Source organism: Lipophrys pholis (assembly GCF_963383615.2).
Source record: "Lipophrys pholis genome assembly, chromosome: 7".
In the NCBI taxonomy this organism is placed as follows: Eukaryota; Metazoa; Chordata; class Actinopteri; order Blenniiformes; family Blenniidae; genus Lipophrys; species Lipophrys pholis.
Window position 1 is genome coordinate 1430598 of NC_137638.1, and position 21948 is coordinate 1452545.

The 21948-nt window shown below is 43.9% G+C and overlaps 1 protein-coding gene across 3 annotated transcripts in view; it reads left to right on the plus strand.

Moving 5' to 3' along the window:
• The first annotated feature begins 4395 nt into the window (after nucleotides 1-4395).
• Nucleotides 4396-21948, plus strand: part of smarca2 (SWI/SNF related BAF chromatin remodeling complex subunit ATPase 2) — a 50506-nt gene continuing 32953 nt past the window's right edge. The window contains exons 1-18 of one of the 3 annotated variants that reach the window (XM_080468378.1): nucleotides 4396-4519; nucleotides 5841-6089; nucleotides 6241-6370; nucleotides 7678-8058; nucleotides 8987-9088; nucleotides 9716-9965; nucleotides 10494-10620; nucleotides 10788-10961; nucleotides 12004-12177; nucleotides 12682-12852; nucleotides 14096-14146; nucleotides 14898-15028; nucleotides 16134-16191; nucleotides 16350-16441; nucleotides 17193-17340; nucleotides 19971-20134; nucleotides 21050-21116; nucleotides 21227-21337. In XM_080468378.1, coding sequence (XP_080324504.1) covers nucleotides 5871-6089; nucleotides 6241-6370; nucleotides 7678-8058; nucleotides 8987-9088; nucleotides 9716-9965; nucleotides 10494-10620; nucleotides 10788-10961; nucleotides 12004-12177; nucleotides 12682-12852; nucleotides 14096-14146; nucleotides 14898-15028; nucleotides 16134-16191; nucleotides 16350-16441; nucleotides 17193-17340; nucleotides 19971-20134; nucleotides 21050-21116; nucleotides 21227-21337 — 2550 coding nt within the window. In that variant the 5' untranslated portion in view covers nucleotides 4396-4519; nucleotides 5841-5870. Of the gene's footprint in view, nucleotides 4520-5840; nucleotides 6090-6240; nucleotides 6371-7677; nucleotides 8059-8986; nucleotides 9093-9715; nucleotides 9966-10493; nucleotides 10621-10787; nucleotides 10962-12003; nucleotides 12178-12681; nucleotides 12853-14095; nucleotides 14147-14897; nucleotides 15029-16133; nucleotides 16192-16349; nucleotides 16442-17192; nucleotides 17341-19970; nucleotides 20135-21049; nucleotides 21117-21226; nucleotides 21338-21948 lie in introns of those variants that run through there. The other 2 variants (XM_080468379.1, XM_080468380.1) reach the window with 2 other exon arrangements.

The following is a 21948-nucleotide window of genomic DNA, read 5'->3' on the forward strand; positions in this document are numbered from 1 at the left end:
CGTCTTCTTTTAAATATGATACCAGGTAAAACCACAGCTGATTCACTGATACTGAAAGAAAGAAGAAACAACGATACGTTCCATAAATTATATAATAATAATAATAATAATAATAATAATAATAATAATAATAATGATAATGATAATAATAATAATAATAATAATAATAATAATAATAATAATAATAATAATAATCATAATAATAATGATAATGATAATAATAATAATAATAATAATAATAATAATAATAATAATAATAATCATAATAATAAAAATAAAAATAATAATAATAATAATAATAATACAAAATTGAGGTAAATCCAAATTATATGATACAAAATCACTTCAGTACAACACTGACATGATAACATACAATACAATACTAATATGATACTGATACAATACTAATATGATACTGATATGATACCAATAATACACAGATACAATGTAGTACTGAGATATAGTACAGATTCAATCACAATACGATTCCATTATCGATGTGATACAGATACGGTACCGATACCATACCATATGATACAATGCATTAGTGGCATGACACTGACATGATGATAATATCACACTGATATAAATACAATACAGACATGATGGTATTTCAGATAACGTTTGTGCAGTGAAGTTTTAAAAAAAAAAATCCAATCTTAATCTCAACCACAGTTCAGATTTATTGAAGTCACCAGACTTTTTTTTTATTTAAATATTCCAGTTTTTCAAAAACTCACAAAGTCACTTTTCCTCTTTTGAGGTGTTAAAGAGAAAAACTGACCCTGTGAAATCCTTCGGGTTTGGAAAGTATACATTAGCAATAAGTACGGGGGGATTTAGGAAGTTCACTGGAAAGAAAGAAAGAAACTCGACATTCGCTTAATCATAATGTCCATAATTCACATTAAAAATGTTCCTCTTTGCCTTTGAGGGGACAAATAAAGGAAAATGTGATTTATCAAAAGAAAGCAGGTAGAAAAATGGCCTCCTTTGCATCTCCTAAATGACTGATCCATTGTCCAGAGCGTCCATTAAAAACCATGCAGACTTTGAATAAGGAGTCATGCCAGCGTTTCAAGCGGAGCCTTTCAGCCAAGGGTTTCAAGGTGAATGGAAGCCGCAACCACGGAGTCCTTTCACTGACAAATGACTGCGGCCGAGCCCTTTCCTGGCTCGCTGAGTCTGAGGTGGGCGGCGGCCGCCGCCACAAGGTTAATTAGGTTTCTTTATTTGGGTAAAGATTTACATTCAGGAACATCCTTTCTGAAGACGTATCAGAAAGAGCAGGATTGTTTGAGGAGGGGAAGTCGAGATCACAGGTGAAATGTTCAGCTTTGTTTGGAGGCCTGCGAGGGACCGGCCATTCAAATGATGAGGGGTCGGGACTTTGAATGTCCTCCGAGGTCGTCCGAGTGTCGCCGCAACGCAGTGATGAGCCGCAACAAGAGTCTCAGTCGTTCGCCTGAAAGACGTGGAGGAACGTCTCAGTCCCAGTTTCATTTACAGCTGAAGATAACCACACGCTTAGTGACATCGGGGGCTGCACCTGATACCGATACCAGCATCGGGTCTGGTACTGCTCCGAGGACTCGTACGTGATGTCATCCATCAGCTCAGCAGGGACCAAAAGACGACCGTCCCAGACTCTGTCCAGCCCCGGGCCGTTCAGATTGGACCGTCTGATGAAGGTCAAATTAAAGTTCATTGCTGTTAACGGCTCTCTGGAACTACTGACATTAAAAAGTTGTTTAGAGCTGATAAAGAGCTTCTTTTTTCTTCTTTTCTTTTTTTTAAATAGACGAGTCTGAAATAAAAAAAACCTCAATAAAAAGTGTCTTCTTTCACTGACGCTTCCAACTTCCAGTATGTCTCATCTTCAGTTTGTCTTAAAACGTTTACGTTATATTCAGCTTGGTTTGATAACATGAATGTATTTTATTTAATCTTTTTGCTATTTCATTTATTCATTCCAGGCATGTCGCAATTCAAGTGTACAATCACACATGTACACGATAATCATATGTCTATATACTCTAAATACATACACATATACATATCTAAACCCTTTTTGAATAATATAAATAAATATATTTGTATTTTATAAAAAATATATTCGCACAAAATAATATATAACATCTCCTATTAATTATCAATGATTATTTCTTCTTGTTTTTTTATGTATCACTGCTCATATATATCTTATCATTGTTTGATGCAACATAATAGAACAGAAAAACCTGATGGGTTCATTATCTGGAAACAACACCATGTGATGTGTCACCATATACTTTGATAAGGTGCAATGAAATATAGGTTTTATTGTTCGATAATATTATGCAAATACATGAACCGGGGAGACGTAAAAGTTTCCTTGAAACAACAAAAGTGTTGTGATGTGACTCAAAATGATAGGATGAAATACGACAATAAGTATATGATACGAAACAATATATGATATGATGTATTATGATATATTAGAATAATTTCCCCAAAGGACTACGAAGTATTTCTATTCTATTCTATTCTATTCTCTTCTATTCCATTCAACACGACGTGTCTTGATATTTCTTTCCGAAAACAGATTGTTGCTTTTGTTGACTGTATTTGGATGAAATACACTTGATGTAAATGCAGACAAATGATGGGTGTACTGCAGCAGATAAATAAATCATAATTCCACCGGGTTTAAACAAACAATGTCCAGTAGAAACAGCTTTATCTTCACATAACCAAAACAAAACGTAGCTTCTCATATCAGAAGAATGCAAATGGGGCTTTGCTAAAAGCTGTGCGTCATTTGCATGGCTTGTTTTTCACAACTCCACGATGAAATCGTTACACTTACTAAAGTTAGGATATGGAAATGCGTGTTTGTTTTCGACGTCAAATAATGTAGATGAAGAATTGGCAGGTGTTTTCAGGGAACAGCAGCAACAACTGCTGGTCGCTGCCTCCACCTAGTGGTCACTTTGCAAACTGCACGGAGGAGCTGGGAGGTTTGTGTTCTGCTGCTGGGAACAAACTGCTCCTGGGAACAAACTGCTCCTGGGAACAAACTGCTCCTGGGAACAAACTGCTCTGGAGCTCACTGCTGAACATCTGAACAAGACTGTCATCAAACTGTGTATCTCGGGTACGCCTGTCTCGTGAAGACGTGTTTTCGTGGTGTTGCTGTGATACATCAACACTGTGTGGGTCAGTGGATTTACTAATTGAAGTTACGTCAGTTAGTGGGAGGAAGATGCTTTGTAATCTGGACGTTAATGGGAGGAAGACGCTCTTCAGTCCAAATATTAGTTAAAAGGTTTCAACAGCTGGAGGGGAGGAAGATGCTCTATATTCTGGATGGTAACTGCACTAACACAGTGCAGCAGTTTTCACAAAGTCCGTATTGCTTTAATAAATACCTTTTAAACTTTGGGAGAATGCCCAGTTTTGATTTTTTTCTTCGGGGAATTTAAGGCCTGTATTGAAAATGATTGACTTCTTTATTTGCTGAACACCAAACGCAGAACACAGAGACATCGGCTAACAGTAAAGATGAAATCCATTTCAACAAGTTAGAAATGGAACGAGATAACTGTACGTATGGAAGAACAAGAATAAATGGGAGGGATCTCATTTTAACATTCAGAGTAAGAGGAGAGTGGTGCGTTTAAGAAAAGATAAGAAATTCATTTATTTGTCCCACAATGGGGGGATTTGCATTGTTGCAGCAGCAAGATAACAGTAATAAGTCTTAATAAGTAGTAATAAGTACTAAAAAGCATTAACAGTAACAATAAAAAAAAGTAATTACTGAAACAAAATTTTACATATGCATGATGATAGATACTGTAGATAGATGGATCTTTATTGTATTTAAAAATACACAACACAGGTGTACACGTTAATTACATTATTGAAATACTTAAGGCACTTAACTGTCTCAAGTGATTAGAAATACACCAGACATCATAGTATTATTTGCAGATTGAATACATTAATAATGCATATTGCATACAAGAGTTCAGTGATGGATATTGTACAGTGCAGTGTGTGAAATTGTCCATGTTCGGAGGTATTTTGAGGTGTGTCGTTACTGGGAGCAGTGATTTTTATAAAGTCTCACAGCTGCAGGGAGGAAGGACAAACGTGGATATGATCGTCTCTTTTCCTGTAACAACATTAAATATAAGTTGATTTAATCAACGTGTGTTAAGCTGTTTTGTGTCTGAGGATGAAAACTTTGTCCATTAGTTGATAATAAACTTGAAGATGAGCGCACAGGTCCAAAGTTGTGGCCGCAGGGAGCGGACACGCCCACCACACAAACAGTTCGACTGACGTGCGGCTCGACCAATCGCTGGAGGGGATGGGCGGAACTTCCGGTGACAGTGACAAATCAGAAAAAGTTAAACATGTCAGCAGAACAACAAGGAGGGGGAGTCAACTTCTGCACAGCCGTCATTTTTTTTTCCCAAGATACATTTTAATAACTCCTTCCAATTGTGTGCAGTTTGAGTTCGGCCGCAAGGTAAAACAACACCCGACGCTTCACGCTTCACAAACGCGGACATGTTGACGCCCTTTGCGCGGCGCTCACCGTACCAACCGCGTCTGGATTCCGCCCCGGACTAGCTTAGCGGGCTAGTTAGCTGTTAGCAAAGTTCCCCCAACGATCGAGCGACAAAACGACTCGATTCTTCCATTTGGCGAAGCCGCGCGTTTCCTAACGCGACGCTTCGGGTCAACCGAGCCGCGCGAAGTCATGACAAGGTTGTGTCAGCGGGGTGACTTTGGTCGTAACTTTGGTGTTTATAGGTTTTGTTTGTTTGTGTGTGTGTGTGTGTGTGTGTGTGTGTGTGTGTGTGTGTGTGTGTGTGTGTGTGTGTGTGTGTGTGTGTGTGTGTGTGTGTGTGTGTGTGTGTGTGTGTGTGTCCCCCCGTGACGGCCACCAGCTTTTTGGGAGAAGCCATGATCCAATCAGAGCCGGTCCTGGAGTGACACACCGAGAAACGACCCTCTCCTCCGGCCTCTCATTTCCACCTCATCGCTGCTTGTCGTGTTGGTTTTATTGTCTGTTTTAGTCCAGTTTGGTATCTGCTGCAGTTTGTGTGTGTGTGTGTGTGTGTGTGTGTGTGTGTGTGTGTGTGTGTGTGTGTGTGTGTGTGTGTGTCCCCCCCCCACACACACACAATCAACTTGAAACCAGGTCCTGGCATTCAGTTGATATTTTTAATTAATAATTTCATTCCAGACATTACATTCAATTAGCAGGGGTTAAATTATAGAACTGCCTAAAGGATGAAATATAATAAAGCACCAACATAAACCGGTTTAAGAAGCTTTATTAAATCATATATCATTAGTAAGTATAAGAAAGAAGAGCAACAATTTCATTATCACTTTGTGATGAGCCTACCATATCGGTCCTCATTAAGAGCACGATGGGGGGACAATCAATACAGTAATGGACATTTTACAAAGTCCACATCCTTATGAGATGATTAGGACGTCTCTCTCTCTCTCTCTACCCCCCCTACCCGAACCAGGGTGGGTTTCCAAGGTTTGTATCTCCCCCTCAATCTACCTCTCCTTTCCTCTCCTCTCTCCTCTCTCCCCCCCCCAACCAGTCAGCAGAAAGCCTCCACCCCTGACTCTGGTTAATACAAAGGTTTCTTCCTGTCAGAGGAGGTTTTCTTTCCACAGTCGCATATAAATCTGCTCATCTGGATATGTTGGGTTTTTCTCTTTTCTCTGTTAAAAGCTCCTAGAAATGACTGTGTTGTATTTGGTGCTGTATAAATAAAGTTGAATTGAATTGATGGTAATAATGGTTCCTGTTTCTCCCGTAGCTGACTGGAATCCTACCAGTTCTGTGGTAGATGTCAGACACGTCTGGTGGTATGTCCCATCCTGGCCCCTCACCCGGGGCGGGCCTGTCCCCGGGGCCCATCCTCGGCCCCAGCCCGGGACCCGACCCCTCCCCAAGCTCGGTTCACAGCATGATGGGCCCCAGCCCCGGACCGGGGACCCCCAACGCACCGCACGGCATGCAGGGCCAAAGTGACTACTCTCAGGACAGCATGTATCCTATGCACAAGGTAGTGTGTGTGTTCTTCCACCAGTCTCTTTGTGACAAATATTTGACAAAAATGTTTTTAATTTTCTTCACATTTCTCTTCTAAAAACTGCAAAAATTTACAGGTTTTAATTTACTTACTATTTAATTTATAAATGTTTTTGCATTTCTAGCCGATGGAGGGCATGAATGACAAGTCGATGGCAGAGGCGATGCACTACGGCCACATGAAAGGTGTGGGGATGAGGACTCTGCACAGCGGCATGGGGCCTCCTCAGAGTCCGATGGACCAGCACAGTCAAGGTATCGTTTCTTAAATTGAGATTTCTCTTCCCCTTAATCAGAGAATAGGGCTGGGCGATATGGCCTCAAATCAATAATCACCATATATTGAGCAGTTCACCTCCATATTGATAAATGGACGATAACTACTCCACTACTCCACTAGATGTGGCAGTTATATTGATAGTATGACTCCCCCGGACCTGTTTATTGCCACTTTAAAGGACTGTAAAACTACACTGTCTGAAAATAAATGAAGAAAATACAAATTAAGTACTTTCAGTTGTTAAGATTTATTGAAGAGCTGATAAGCACAGATTACTTGAAATGAGAACGACTGAATACATTTAAAAGTATAAAATAACTTTAATTTCCTGCAAACATAAAGAATTAAAAATACAATCTGTTATGAACAAATATGGATATTACAAAGAGCTTACTGGAAAATGGCCACTGTCAAGTTGTCAAGTAATCAGGTTCTCTATAACAAGTTGCATCCCTTGTAAACTTCAGGGCATGTAGTACACATGCCAGGCCTTTAGGGGCGCTGTGACACACCAAGCAAACCAAAAACGTAGAAGAAGACATGGAGGCACATAGAAATTTAGAAGTAGACTCCTGCTCGTAAACCACTATGTAACTCTGGTTCTATAGGTCTATAGCTCCTCCTGCTGCTACCGTGGTCAGTAGCTTCTGCAGCGCCACCGGAGTCCATGATTGTTGTGGTTATTAGGTGACGTTGTGGACCGCGGTGGGGGTAGGAGAGGGGCAATTACTTTGTCTTTGCCAACTTTGCCGTCCACACCCCGGGGTGTTGGAAGGCACGAGCCGGGGTTTCAGAATTTCCTCACTCTGGGACCCGTGTTCACGACTTGCTCGTGTGGACGGCCCCTGAAACACCGAATATAAATATAAATGGGCAAAATGACGGAGGTAATTTTCGTAAATTTTGGTATCGGTAGATTTTCGGGTTTATCGCCCAGGCCTACCAGAGAGCCAGGATTTTAAACCCTGGTCAGCATTTCTAAGGCCTTTCTGGCTCCCAACATCGTAAATGGGCGCTTCTGTATTTATTTTAGTTCAGACGTTTGTGTTTGGTTTAACGGCATGTAAGATTTAAATCATCTAGATACATCGTGATCACATCCAGTCCCGAGTTCAGGACGTCAGTGTTGGTATTTTTTATCTGGTTGCTAAGGGATTCCTTTCTTGAAGTATTTTTATCTTTCTCTCCTATCTGTCTTTCTCTATTGGGTCTGGTATCGGTATTGGGTCTGGTATCGGTACCTATTCAACACTGTTACAACTGGTTTTTGTGTCTGCTTAAGGATACCTGTCTCCTCATCCATCCCCCATGGGAGTCCACGATCACGCGTCGAGTCCCATGTCAGGAGGAGGACCCACTCCACCCCACATCCCCCATTCGCAGTCCGGCCCCATGATGTCCATGGATCCGCAGGCAGGCATGTCCAACATCTCCGGCATGAGCCAGCAGGGTCCGCGGGGTCCGTCTGCCTTCAGCCCCGTGCAGCTGCAGCAGCTCCGGGCCCAGATCCTGGCCTACAAGATCCTGGGCCGAGGGCAGCCGCTGCCGGAAAACCTCCAGCTGGCCGTTCAGGGCAAGAGGAGCCTACCCACAATGCAACAGCAGCAACAGCAGCAGCAGCATCAGCAGGTGCCGAGCGCCGGTCCTTTCAACAGGCCTCCAGGTAGGATGATGGTGTGCCTCGGAACATGAATGGAGATTACTCAGCAGTTTTATAGCGTTAAAGAAGATCCAAAATGAGACGTAAACCAGAGTCAGGGTTCGTATTTTGATGGGACGTCAAGCAACGTGTCCAGTAAACAATAATAAGACACGATAAAGCAGATATCTGCCGAAAGCTTGTGTCCTTCAGTCCTCAGTTTCCAGTGACACACAGATGTTAACAAGTCTCCCTTCAAACATGCAAGTCTTGACTTGAGTTCCTTGTAAAGGAAACTCACAACAAACAACAGTTAAAACACGTTTGAGAAGATTAACTGCTTATTTAGCAGCTTACACACACAGAAATCCTGCGACGAGGAAACACAAAACATCAACACGACTTTTTAAGTTCACTTTACCAACAGTCTCAGCACAGTCGAATTCATGTTGGGATTATAGTAATTGTTTGTCTGAAAAAAAAATCAACATTTACATTATGTATTCTCTGCACCGCAAAAACTTAAGCATTTAAATTTTAAAGGTTATTGTGGCTCTATTGCCCCGGTGTGCCCCACTCAACATGGTATTGAGCTGTTTGTGTCTCATAAATGATTTTCACACCTCAGATTGAAACCAATGCTACAAATAAAAAAAGTAAAATAGAAGTTAAATTACAAAAGATGGAAAAAAACAAACCAAAAAATATATAAATGGAGGAAAAGAAAAAATGTACTATAATCTTCAACAAATATTTAAATGCAAAATGTGTGTATTTTGAACATTGTTCCATGTCTTACGATGTCTCCTGGTGTAAAATACGATGAACTGTCCGCCAGGTTCTGCAGTATATTCTCAAATTCATCCTCGACCTTGATGCTGCTCCGTCAGTAGGGTAACCAGCGCAGCTCGGGTTTCAACCGTCACTCCAATATGTCTTCTTGTTCTGGAAGGTATGCCGATGGCTGCGATGGCCGGCCCCCAGTCCAGCCCCATCCCGGCTCCAGCCATGCAGGGACACAGTCAGAGCACCGGACCCAAACCTTGGCCTGATGGTAGGTGAAGGACGACCTCAGTGAAACGCTTCAGGACGGACCTCCACTGCACATTCACACTCGTCCATTCAGTTCTTAAATACCAAGCCAGACGGCAGGCTTCACTTCATATACTCGTTCTGCATCGCTTATGACATGTGACAAGTAATATTTATGTTAAATACCTACATTAGAACGTTCTTATTAGCAAAAGGTAAAGTTTCATATTAGGGGTCAAAATTCTATGGGGGGGGTCATTTACCCACACTAGAAAAGTGACCCGGGGGATCAGAATTCTATCTGACACCGGGCCTGAAGCCTTTCCACAACGTCTTGTTTTCACTCATTTGATGACGGAGCATTTTCAAAAAGTTCCACTTTGGGAGTTTTTTGCAAAAAGTTGTGTTTTCAGTGGCTCCGAGCACCGTTGTCATGTAAACACCCAAAATGTTGGCCTGAGGGTCGCGGCTGGTCTGATCACGGCCCTCATTACAAATTCAACGACTGATTAATCTCCAGAGAGGTGGTACTTGTTGAAACGGCTCCAGCTGTCTGCAGGAGCGAACCGCCCGTCAACCCGCCGTCTGTATCAGAGAGTCACTCGGATGTGAAGCCACCAGTGTTTGACTGCAGTGTTTTTGTCTCCAGGTCAGGGCGTCGACAGTCAAGCCAACACACAGAAGCACCTCACCCCTATAGCCAGCGGCCGGCCGTCCCCGGTCCCTCCCCAGACCGCCGCTGCCACTGGGCCTCTCCCGGGCGGCTCAGCCACTCCTCAGCCGGCGGGGCAGCAGGTGTCCCCCATGCTCCAAATACAACAGAAGCAGAACCGCATCACCCCCGTCCAGAAGCCCCAGGGTCTGGACCCGGTGGGGATCCTGCAGGAGCGGGAGTACAGGTACTGTCACAGTGTGCAGGCCTTTCTACTCACATCTTTACCTCTATAGAACAACTCCAGATGTTTGTCTTTGGAGAAAAAAAAAAGTCTTTATTTTATATAAAACCTGAAAAAATTTAAGCTTCAAAAGAAAAACAAGTGGATTTTTCAGTGACGCCTCCTGTGTTAGAATCCAGCAGTGGACAATAACAACACAGAGACGCAGCACGGACAGAGAGCTCATTGTTTGTGGAGGATCAGCCGCAGGAAAGCAACACGCGGCAGAAATATTCATGAAGTCTGTAAGATGCTGCATCTGGACGACTTGTTTTTGTGACATTTCACTACTACAGTGAAATTTATTCTGAAAAACCAGAAGGCGTCATTAAAAATTAAACTTGTTAAAGTTCTGTGAAAAGATACTAGAATAAGCGTCAGTGCTTTCACAATGTAGTCATGCATCTGTGCAGTAAATCAAAGGAAACCATTTGGATCTGTAGAGTAATGAAGCAGAAGTGAACACTGATGGTTCTTGGTGGTTCTGCTCAGGCTGCAGGCTCGGATCGCTCACCGGATCCAGGAGCTGGAGAGTCTGCCGGGCTCTCTGCCTCCTGACCTGAGGACCAAAGCCACGGTGGAGCTCAAAGCGCTGCGTCTGCTCAACTTCCAGCGGCAGGTACGACCCGGATTTGAAGTTGACTTTTGGATTGACACCACCAGTGCATTTTGTTTTTAATGAATCAAAGTGCTGATTCAGCAGATGTTTAATTTTCAACCTTCAATCTCCGTTCCCTTAACGATCCTGGTGTAACGCGTCCGGTATTGCCGTGCACGTCTTTGCAGCTGAGACAGGACGTGGTGGCCTGCATGCGGAGGGACACCACCCTGGAGACGGCGCTCAACTCCAAGGCGTACCGGCGCAGCAAGCGGCAGACGCTGAGGGAGGCGCGCATGACGGAGAAGCTGGAGAAGCAGCAGAAGCTGGAGCAGGAGAAGAAACGCAGGCAGAAACATCAGGTGAAGAACCAACTACAACATATTTCTCCCATCAGGTCGCCTCTTAGACGTACGCCGCTCGGTGGTCATTTAGAGTGGACGATAAACTGAACGATCTCTTCTGGGTGTGAGACATTTAAAAGCAAAGGGTTGCTGTCATTATTCATGCCAAGGCATTTGGCAGAGCATCACAAAGAAGTAAAAGCAATCCATTAAAACAAGGCATTAAAGAATGGCAGAAAAAACCCAATAAAGTAAAGGCTTTATGAAGATGAAGGTAAAATGAAGAGTGTTTTAGGTCCTGATTGAAAAGAGGTGATTTTATCAGGTGGTTTGTTCTTCATGCGAGGAGCGGGGGAATAAAAGCTGCTTCCTGTTAGTAAACCTCTGGAGCTGTGTCATCTTCATAAAGAGGCCCAGGGATGGAGCCTTGAAGAACACCCGAGTGATTTTCACACACTCACATTCATAATTAGTCGAAGTCAAAGTCGCTTTATTTGTCAGCTCAGCTAAAGATCTTCACACATAAAGAACCGAAATAGTTTTTCCCTCTCACACGACATTTCTAAGAAAAAAAAAAGAAGAAATCACACACAATAAAATATAATAATTTAGGTGTAAAAAGGTAGCAAGCTGTAGGAGACATAACGGAATAAAAACAACTCAGAGGTCAAAAATAACTGCAGTTCTCAGTGCAGCTGAGTAGCTTATAATGACCTATTAACAGAGAGTCATCCTTGTTTAACAAGCAAAACTTAATTCAATTTATTGCAGTGCCAGAGATTCCCACCAGTTATCAAGTCTGTCAAAATGTAAATGTAAATCCAGTGAACCTCCAATAGAAAAAACAGAGGCCAGAGTGTGTGTTGCTGCTTTATGTACACTAACTAGGCTGCTTTCTGTTCCTCTTTGCTCCGGCCATTCGGGTTCCCACCAGTAGGTGCTGTATCAGAAGTTAACACTGTCGTTCTGATAAGCATCACTTACCCACTAGCAGCACCAAAGACATGACTGCTGTGCTCCATATGTGTTCTTTAACAAGCTTCTGTCGCTTCTGTTTCAGGAGTATCTCAACAGCATCCTTCAGCATGCCAAGGACTTCAAGGAGTACCACCGCTCGGTGTCCGGGAAGATCCAGAAGCTCACCAGAGCCGTCGCCACCTGGCACACCAACACTGAGCGCGAGCAGAAGAAGGAGACGGAGAGGATCGAGAAGGAGAGGATGAGGAGGCTGATGGTGAGGGGCAGCAGCAGCAGCAGTGCACCAATCAGCCGTCTGGGACTCATTAGCATTGTGCCAGACACAAAACATTAAGAGATGGCGCAAATGACAAATAGAACTAGAAAATGTGCTTTTTTCTGGAGAATCATAAATGCTAAACTGTAATGCTGAAGAAGTTAAAGAAGGATCTGAAGAAGAAGTGAAAGTACCAGTGAAACATTTTCTGTTAAAGTATGTTGCACCTTTTTTTTGTTGACGTCAAACTGGTTCAACTGCCTTTGTCTAAGAATTACAAAGTGCTTTCCACCACTAGATGGCAGTGCTGTAATCAAATATTAGTCAGTCTGACCTGGGTTTAGCGGTCCTGGCTCACAAACGATGAAGATGAATCCATATAAAATGTAAAAACTGGCTGAAGGTGTACATAATGACTGAATCAATGATCACGGATGGTCAGACACGTGCTGCTTTTAGCTCTCCCAGAGTTTGAAAGCTGTGAATAGTTCTCTGTGTGTCCAGGCAGAGGATGAGGAAGGCTACCGCAAACTCATCGACCAGAAGAAAGACAAGCGTCTGGCCTACCTGCTGCAGCAGACGGACGAGTACGTGGCCAACCTCACCACGCTGGTGTACGAGCACAAGGCTGCTCAGGCTGCCAAGGAGAAGAAGAGGAGGAAGAAGAAAAAGAAGGTGCGCTGCTTTGTATTGGTTCACATTCAGCTTCAAACCTCCGGGGAAGGAAATGACTCGACGTTTTAGACCAATTAATGTGGTCGATGCTCGTCTTTTTATAGCAGGTTGAAGATGAAACAATTGAGTCACAACATGAGCCGTTTTCAAAAAGTTATGTTGTCGTGTCAACGGACAGTAAAACTCAAGTTTTCTGTTTGGGCTTTGAAACTGTTGCCATGGAAACAGGCCCTCGGGAACTTTTTACACCGTCACCGCTGTCGTTTAAACGGAGCAGCAGACGTTGTGAGCTGAAGAGATGCTGCAGTGTCGTGAAAGCACAAAGGTTGAAACCCTTTCTGTTAGTGAAACTGATTCTGGACAGACGGTCTGTCCTGATGAAGCCTCAGATAAAACAACCCTTATGATTTCTGAACAATCATATTCTGTGTTTTTAATAAGAGTGTGAGCAGAGTGTGAGCAGAGGCTTCACTGAACAGCCAAACCCTTTAAGACGGGATCTTTTTGAATGCAGATCTTTTCAGATCTTCACACAGACTCACAGAATATTTGAAGCCACAAAGAAAAGAAATAAATCATCTTTGTAATTTTGGACCACATTTTGATGTGGAATCTAACAAATGCCATTGTGACTTTAAATGATTCTAATATCTGTGAGCTTGAACTTATAGTCTAAGTTTCCCTGTGAAATGAGAGACGGTATCATGTTGTGATTTCGGCCCCGTTGACGAGTAAAAACTGAAAACTCTTTAGGGTTATGGGAGCCCGTTTAGACGACAGCGGCGGTCGCAGCTTTTGAAAATGATCCGACTCCTTCTGCATGTAAAGGAAGGAAAACGCTGCTTTTCTATATGATGTATGTTGAGAGATTTTCTTTTTAATTCAGTCGTCGGTTTGTTAAAAAAAAGAAGTCTGCTGCAGTATTGACTTGCGTCCGTTTATACGACAACGTTCCTCGGAAAAGCGCAATTTTCTGAAAATGCACAGGCTTGGTGTCCGTATTGAAGCGCCGCTACTGCGCATGGGCACCACGTCTATAGTAAGCTCTTCTGCACATGCTCAGTAGAGCCAATCAGAACAACGTTTCCTCCATGGTGTCATGACTCCCAGCTTATAATCCAAACTTGACAGAATCTCTTCTACAGTCATGGCTGACTTCAGGTGTTCCACACGTTGAACGTATCCTGCTGAGCGCTGTCACGTTGTTCCCATCTGACGGAGCTGTGTGTGTTTGACTCTGCAGAAGGTGGATGGAGACGGTGAAGGTCCCAGCGCTATTGGACCTGATGGAGAGGTGAGCTCATGTGTGGAACTGTTTCCCTGCAGAAATGAAATGTGCAGCAACAGGACGTTTTTGCTCTGGTGCCTGCGTCACTCCTGCAGGGGAATCAAACCCTGCACTTAACTCCAGCAGTGGAAACAAACGACCACGGCACCGCGCACCAGGCGGCTGAACAACAGGAGCTAATCTAGTAAATAATGCAGCCCCATGAAACATTTGCTGAGTTTGTTTTCTGCGTCGCACTCCTTTTAGTTATGCTCCCCACTTCTGCCTCCTGCCACACAGTCAGTGACGAGCGATTACCTGGAAAACACAGACTGTTCATCTATGAAGAGATTTTTGGATGTTTCAGGCCTTGTTTACATGATGTTTTAAGAGTTTCACCTTCACAAATATAAACAAAAACATGACATGGTGGCCTGGTATGGTAACTAGTGTGTGCGTGCGTGCGTATTTTGTTCAGAGAGGCTTTTGCATCTGGGATGAAGTATGTTTTGTACAAAAACAAAACCACAGAAATTATACTTTTTCTCTTGAAAGGTGTAAACGGGGCCTAAGATTGAGCGAACCAACCTGCTGAATGTGGAGTCGTCAATCGGTGAATGAATGGATGTGTTTAGGAGGAAATCTGCTGCTGTTAAAGCATTGTGGAGTGATATTGTAACGTTACTATAAAACTCAGACTGGAACTCGGAGATGAACTGGTCGGCGCTCATGTCGGCCCCAGCTGACTCCTGCCTCTCCCTGTGTCGTTTCCCTGCAGCCGATGGACGAGAGCAGCCAAATGAGTGAGCTGCCAGTCAAAGTGATCCAGACAGAGACCGGGAAAGTCCTGCAGGGGACCGACGCTCCCAAATCCAGCCAGCTGGAGGCCTGGCTGGAGATGAACCCCGGGTGAGCGGCGCAGGCTATTTTCTGACTTTCTTCATTACTTGTCATTTGGGAGAAGGCGGGTGAATTTCAGGGGATTGTGCTGCAGCGGCGATGTGAGGAGCTCTGTAAGCTCCTCCAGACAAACCGCTGTCACTAATGCCAGGAACACGACGTTCTTACCCCCCGGAAGCCTTTAAGACGGAGAATGAACCTTGAATGAAGCCGTCGACAAACAGGGCATGAAGACCTATGGCTGACTGTTAATGACAGAAACACGCCTAAATTATTATATCTTAACTTGAATATTTTAGTGTGTGTAATTTCTATTTTATTTAATGTGGACCTGAACTGACAAATAAAGCAACTTTGACACATATGAAATAATGAAACAAGGACGTTTTGATTTAAATGGAGACTTTAGCCTTCCAAGAGTCAGGATGGGAGCTGGAAAAAGAAATGAAAATGTGTTTATGGTTCACCCAAGTTGTGTAACAATCCAAGAATGCAATTTCTGCACATTCAAACCATTTAAGTTATTTACGATTTTCAACAGGTTGATACACGTCACCATCACACACAGCAGTCAGGTATTAAGTACACACACGCCGATGACCCGTTCACACGATGTTTCAAGTGAAAATGCATTGTTTTCACACTTTCGTGACAGAAAAGCAGAAGAACTATTTTTTACGGCCGTGATGCGCATGCACAGTTGCAGCGTTTCAAAAAGCTGCGTTTTCAGTGGCTCCGCGGACCGTTGTCATGTAAACAGGAGACGCAAAGCACAACGAAAGTTTAGCGTTTTCACTTCAAATCGTTGCTCTCAACCGAGCCTAAAGGCCACGCTGTCAGGGGGAGTTTGTAAGAACACCCATAATGCAATAGCTATAGGAGAATCTTTGTGGTCATTTCACTGTATTTTGCATTATTTGGCTTTATTTTGAGGTTTTAGTCATTTTCATTTTTCACATTTCCATCAATAATACTCTCCGCCACAAGAACAAGCCGGTCCAGCACACGCAAGATCTTATTGTTCCTCTGAACTAAAATGTGCCTCTGATATAAATCTCTCCTGTTTGGTTCACACTGTGTTGATCTCTTTCTTCTCCTGCTCCATTAAAACCAGGTACGAGGTGGCCCCGCGGTCCGACAGCGAGGAGAGCAGCTCTGAGTTTGAGGAGGAGGTCAGTGTGTTTCTCGTTAATGAGCCAAGCGAAGCCGTTAGACGAGGTCTCAGCTCCAGCAGCGTTAGGAGATCCAGCAGGGGGCAGCAGCTGCACGTTGGCTGCAGTGCAGGCTTTCCTCTGGTGACTCTGCTCTGTGTGTGTTTTCCTCTGGGAAGGAGGAAGAGGAGGCAGCCAAGGCGGAGAGCGAGGAGAAGACCATCATCGATCCCAACGATCCCAATGTGGCGCCTGCCCAGCACATCATCGAGTATCGTATCGCGTTCCAACTCTCTCACACTCTCTCTCACTCAGTCTCACTCTGTCTCACTCTCTCACTCTCTCACTTAGTCTCACACTCAGTCTCACACTCTCTCACTTAGTCTCACACTCAGTCTCACACTCTCTCACTCTGTCTCACACTCCACACTCTCTCACTCTGTCTCACACTCTCTCACTCAGTCTCACACTATCTCACACTGTGTCTCTTAGTCTCACACTCTCACTCAGTCTCACACTGTCTCACTCAGTCTCACACTCTCTCCCTCAGTCTCACACTGTCTCACTCTCACTTAGTCTCACACTCAGTCTCACTTAGTCTCACACTCAGTCTCACTCAGTCTCACACTCAGTCTCTCTTAGTCTCACACTCTCACACTCAGTCTCACTCAGTCTCACACTCAGTCTCTCTTAGTCTCACACTCTCTCACTCAGTCTCACACTGTCTCACTGCCTACAGGCAGAATATGAAACCTGAGAACCAATGCTGGACTCTCCTATTTATTTATCTGCACCAGTTTGCTGATGCACAGATCAATAAAGAGGTGGTTGGTAGCAACACATAGCCTTGGCATGTTGTTTGCATATAAATGAGGCTTTATGGCATTTAATAAGTACTCGTATCAGCAAGTAACTAAAGGTCAGTACTCGTACCTGCTCTCTCAAAATGTGGTACAGGTGCGTCCCTCGTGAAAATCCATTTCGAAGCGCTTCCTAACGCTCTCCATCTCGTCCTCGCTCAGGTCGGTCAAGCAGGATGTGGACGACGAGTACGGCGTGGCCACGGATCAGACCAGCTCCCAGTCGTACTACGGCGTGGCGCACGCCGTCATCGAGAGAGTGGAGAAGCAGTCGACGCTCCTGATCAACGGCATGCTCAAACATTACCAGGTGGCTACACACACACACACACACACACACACACACACACACACACACACACACACACACACACACACACACACACACACACACACACACGTCAGAGCGTCTCTCCCTCTCATACTGTTTTTCTTAATCATCTGCTGTATATTGACATCCTTTCATAACCGCTTCGCGGTGGTTGATTGATTGAGTTTCTCTTCAGCGTGAAGCTTTCAGGGTTTTTTTTTTTGTTGCTCTTTGAAAGATGAAAAACTTTGCAAGCTTTGTCTCATATCTCAAGTGATGAACAGTCCTTGAAGTAATTAATCACCTTGAGAAGAGCTAAGCAGTGTGAACTGGTTGTAGAAAGGCATTCAAATGAATGCTCATCAGTTTGTTTCTGCGCTGATCTGAAAAGATGCCTTCGATTTTGATCGTTGTCGATGTTTGCAAAGTTTTACAAACCTTTTTATATTCTACTTTTCTGCATAATTCTTTTCTTCAAACGTGATCTGATCACCAGTACAGACAAACACAACGTACATCCGTACCAGCCAAAGTGCTGTACACAAACAGAGGAGGTAGATTTAAAAAGAGGTGAAGGTCCCTGCGGTTCAATGTTTTCTTCCATAGTGTATGAGCTGCAAGTGGAAAAGCAGAATAGCCTAAGAGTTTAAGCCTGGGGCGGTATTCTAATACTTGTAGTTCCTCCACCAGAATCCACATGAGAAAAATTAATAGTTAGGATCCAGTTTTAGTTGTTGGTGTCCGTCTCTAATTAGGGAAGCACCGATCCACGTTTTTTCACTTCTGATTCGATCCCGATTCCTGAATTTGATATCTGCTGATACCGATACTATCCTGATAGCAGAGCTGTTTGCTTTAATATTATTTTATCATGATTGTTGATTTTTTTATGAGGCTGTAATAAACTTCTCTCTCCAGTAAAGTATGAAATGTACTAAAGTATACATGTATTCTCTCAAAAGACAACTTGAGGTTAGTATCAGGACAGAAAAGGAAGCAGTACAAAGTATTTTTGTTCCATGTGGACAATGTGGGGGTCTGCGTGACGTCATCATCTCATAATAAACTACTTCTATCACTTTATTAATCCCTGGGGAAATTCTTGAGCAAGGCAGCAGCAACACAATGTTTCCAGCTCTTAATGCAGCGCCGACCATTGGGACTATTTTCAGGGAGTTTAGCGTGGATTAGGACGCAGCTTCACGGAGGTGTGAATCGCCTGCTGACAGCCTGGAGGAGCTGCTGCTCATTGTTTTGATGTCAGTGCTGTTCTCCTCCGAGAGCTGGAGTTTGAAAACGCTGACGTCTGGCTGGAGCTGCCGCCACGCCATCTTGGATATCCCAGAATCCCCTGGGGCAAAACGTCTGTTAGCAAAACAGAAACACAGTTTTTGATGGCTACAAATTTGTGTTTGTTAGTAAACTTTAGGAACTTTAAGCCGACGTTTCAAGTTAAAACACGTCATGTTTGCATTTTCGTGTCACAAAAGTTTCATGTTTACGGTGCAGTGTTCTGAAAACGACGCCTGTTTACATGGAAATGGCAGGAATGCTAAAAACGAAGTAGTTAGCATGTTGGGCCACTAGTTGATGCTGTTGGTTGTTTTTATGATTAAATTGTAGAATTTTTATCACGGTGACTGTCAACTATAAAACCACCAAGTCCCAGGAGAATATGAACGACATCGTTTCTAACGTTTCTGCCGTTTTCATGGAAACAACATCCTTTTTCTAAATCGTTGCCGTGGAGACACAAAGACTGTGTATTAGCGGGGTAGTGAGATCGAGGTGTGTCCTGCAACCAGGATCGGCGTCCGCAGGGTTTGGACTGTAAACAACGCGACGCGGTGGCTCCGCTGGGAAAAGGGAAGGATTTCAGCCGTACGATAATTGGATCAATGGCCTCCACCTCCAGTGTCAGCCGGTGGAGCTGACACTGGAGCTCAGCTCGCTGCTGTCAACAGGAATTTACACTTTGAAGTTGCACAGTTTGAGGCTCCTGTAGCTTTTCCTCCTCCGGAATGAGCTTCCTCTGACAGACATGCTTGTAATTGGTCTCCCCTCCCTCCGCCTGCGTCCTCCTGCCCTCGTCCTGTTTCTTCAAACGCTCTTTTCGCTGATTGTTTTTTTCACAAGCCAGCGCTGCCATCACTAACATGGATGTCTTCTTTTTTTTCTTTTCTTTTCGTCTTTCTACCACACCACAATCAGCTGGGACATAAAATGCCACAGTGACAATGAGATCAATGTCCCCTGGCGAGACACACAATGAAAAGCATGAAATTAGCTCCTTCATACACATGCAAAGGTTCCCTTCTACGTGTCGAGAGACCGGAAAGATTGAGCTTCTTTTCACGCAGTTTTCTTTTCTGTTCCTTTTAAGCTGTCACTACCAATAAATAACAACGCTCTAACAAGAAGGAGCAGTATGTGACGAGCCTGTGTGCTTCTTGTTGCCTATTATATACACCAGCAGGGCTTCGCTTTCTCTCGCTGCACTTGGAAAAAAAAACAAGTAAACTTTGTCCCTTCCGAATGTAAAGATGCAATTAAAGCCGCGGCCTGCAATTTCCTTTGATGGGAGACATCACCGTTCCAATAGTCTGATCCGTCTTTGTCTCGACATGCAGATCCAGGGGCTGGAGTGGATGGTGTCGCTGTACAACAACAACCTGAACGGCATCCTGGCCGACGAGATGGGGCTCGGCAAAACCATCCAGACCATCGCGCTCCTCACCTACCTGATGGAGCACAAGAGGCTCAACGGGCCCTACCTCATCATCGTCCCGCTCTCGTCAGTATCAACCCGCTGGACTCCCGCCTTTAAAGTAGTCACGTTAGATCAGTGGTTTCCAACCTGTGCCCCGAGGGTCCGTTAGAAACACCTGCCAGGTTTTCTAAGATTTGCCTGCCGAGATCCTCTTAATTCCTGGGATATCAAACCCTTTTCAGTTCAGGGGCCACACACAGCCCAGCAAAATAATAACCTTTAAAATGTAACTGGAAAGTTTGTCTTTGTTGTGGCGCAGAGTGGACTTGATGAAAATGTTGATATTTTCACAAAAACCAGACTTGTGAGAATTCTCCTTGTGTTTTAAACCTGGATATGAGGAAGCTCACAGACGGTTTTCATGAGTCTCACGTCCTCATTCCAGGACACACTCGTGTCGGGTGTTAACACAGCGCTTCAGATCGCAACCTGGCAAATATGATGTCTTCAACAGAGGATGATCTCATTGAGTTTAATTAGAGTGTGTCAGAGCGGGCCGACCCCCTGCTGAGCTTCACTGATACACTCGGCCTCCTGCTCTTTTTCACATCAAAGTTCCGTCACTGATCAATCCACCTCAGTGGAAGTCAGGCGTTTTTAATCAATACACAACAAGTTTTTCCCTTTGAAGACTGGATATTATGTCTTTAGGCATTTTTTTATTTTTATTTTTTTAAACAAAACATGAAAGAGTTTCATATTGTTGCATTTTCCATCTGCCGTTCCTACTTTTTTGGATTTACACACACCGAGCGCCCGTTTGCTTGACAACGATTTCAAGTGAAAACGCCACGTGTGAGTAGAGGGACAATAACAACGACGGCGTGTCTCCAGAGTGTCTCCAGAGTGTCTCCCATTGTTCCCATTGTTCCCATTGTCCCTGCGGCTGTTGGTTCTACTTTTAACGTCAAAGCTTTAAACTTCTTCTCTTGTTTCCAGGACTTTGTCTAACTGGGTTTATGAACTTGACAAGTGGGCGCCCTCTATTGTCAAGATTTCTTACAAGGTAGGAACTTGTATTTAAAAAAAAAAATATGTTTTTGGTCCTTTCTGTTGTTCCACATCCCGCCTGTCAGATTTAAACGGAGCTCCCCCCCCCCCCCCGGATCATCTCAGGGCACCCCGGGTCTTCGTCGTGGACTCGTGCCTCAGCTCCGCAGTGGCAAGTTCAACGTCTTACTGACCACATATGAGTACATCATCAAGGACAAACATATCTTGGCCAAGGTAAGAGCGCTTCAGATCGCAGTCCTGCCCTCTTTCTATCACGAACTCCTGAATCGGCTCAGAACAACGTGTTTGAGTCGGTCAAATCTAATACTCCTCCACGTGTTTTAACAGATTTCTTCAGAGTAGCGACTCTACGTGTACAGAGGAGTATTAGGGCAACTGAAGAAAAAAAACATTTGGAGATTAAAAAAAACTTTTTTTTGAATTTATTTTTGAATTTCAAACTGGAGACGTCCGTCCATCCGTCGTCATTTGATCATGGATGCCGAAACAATCACATTAAATCACATAATTCTGACTATACTGGGCGCTTACCGCTCATGGACGTGATTCCACACCGGATCTCCTTGTTTAATAATAGTACATTTTACTAAACACCCCGGGATCAGAGCCTTTGTCCTTCGTACTCGACGGGCGGACGCGACGAGGAGCTGCAGGCTGCAACGACTCAGCAGAGTCTAAACTACTGATGAGAACGGACTGGTTATGAACTAAAGCCTGTTCTGAAGCGTCGTTTCACCACTTCGTTAAACCGCCCGCCGTGCACTCTGTAGAAGCAGCGACGTGTGCCGGCATGCGGAGGGACGAGAGACGGATGTTTCCACTTT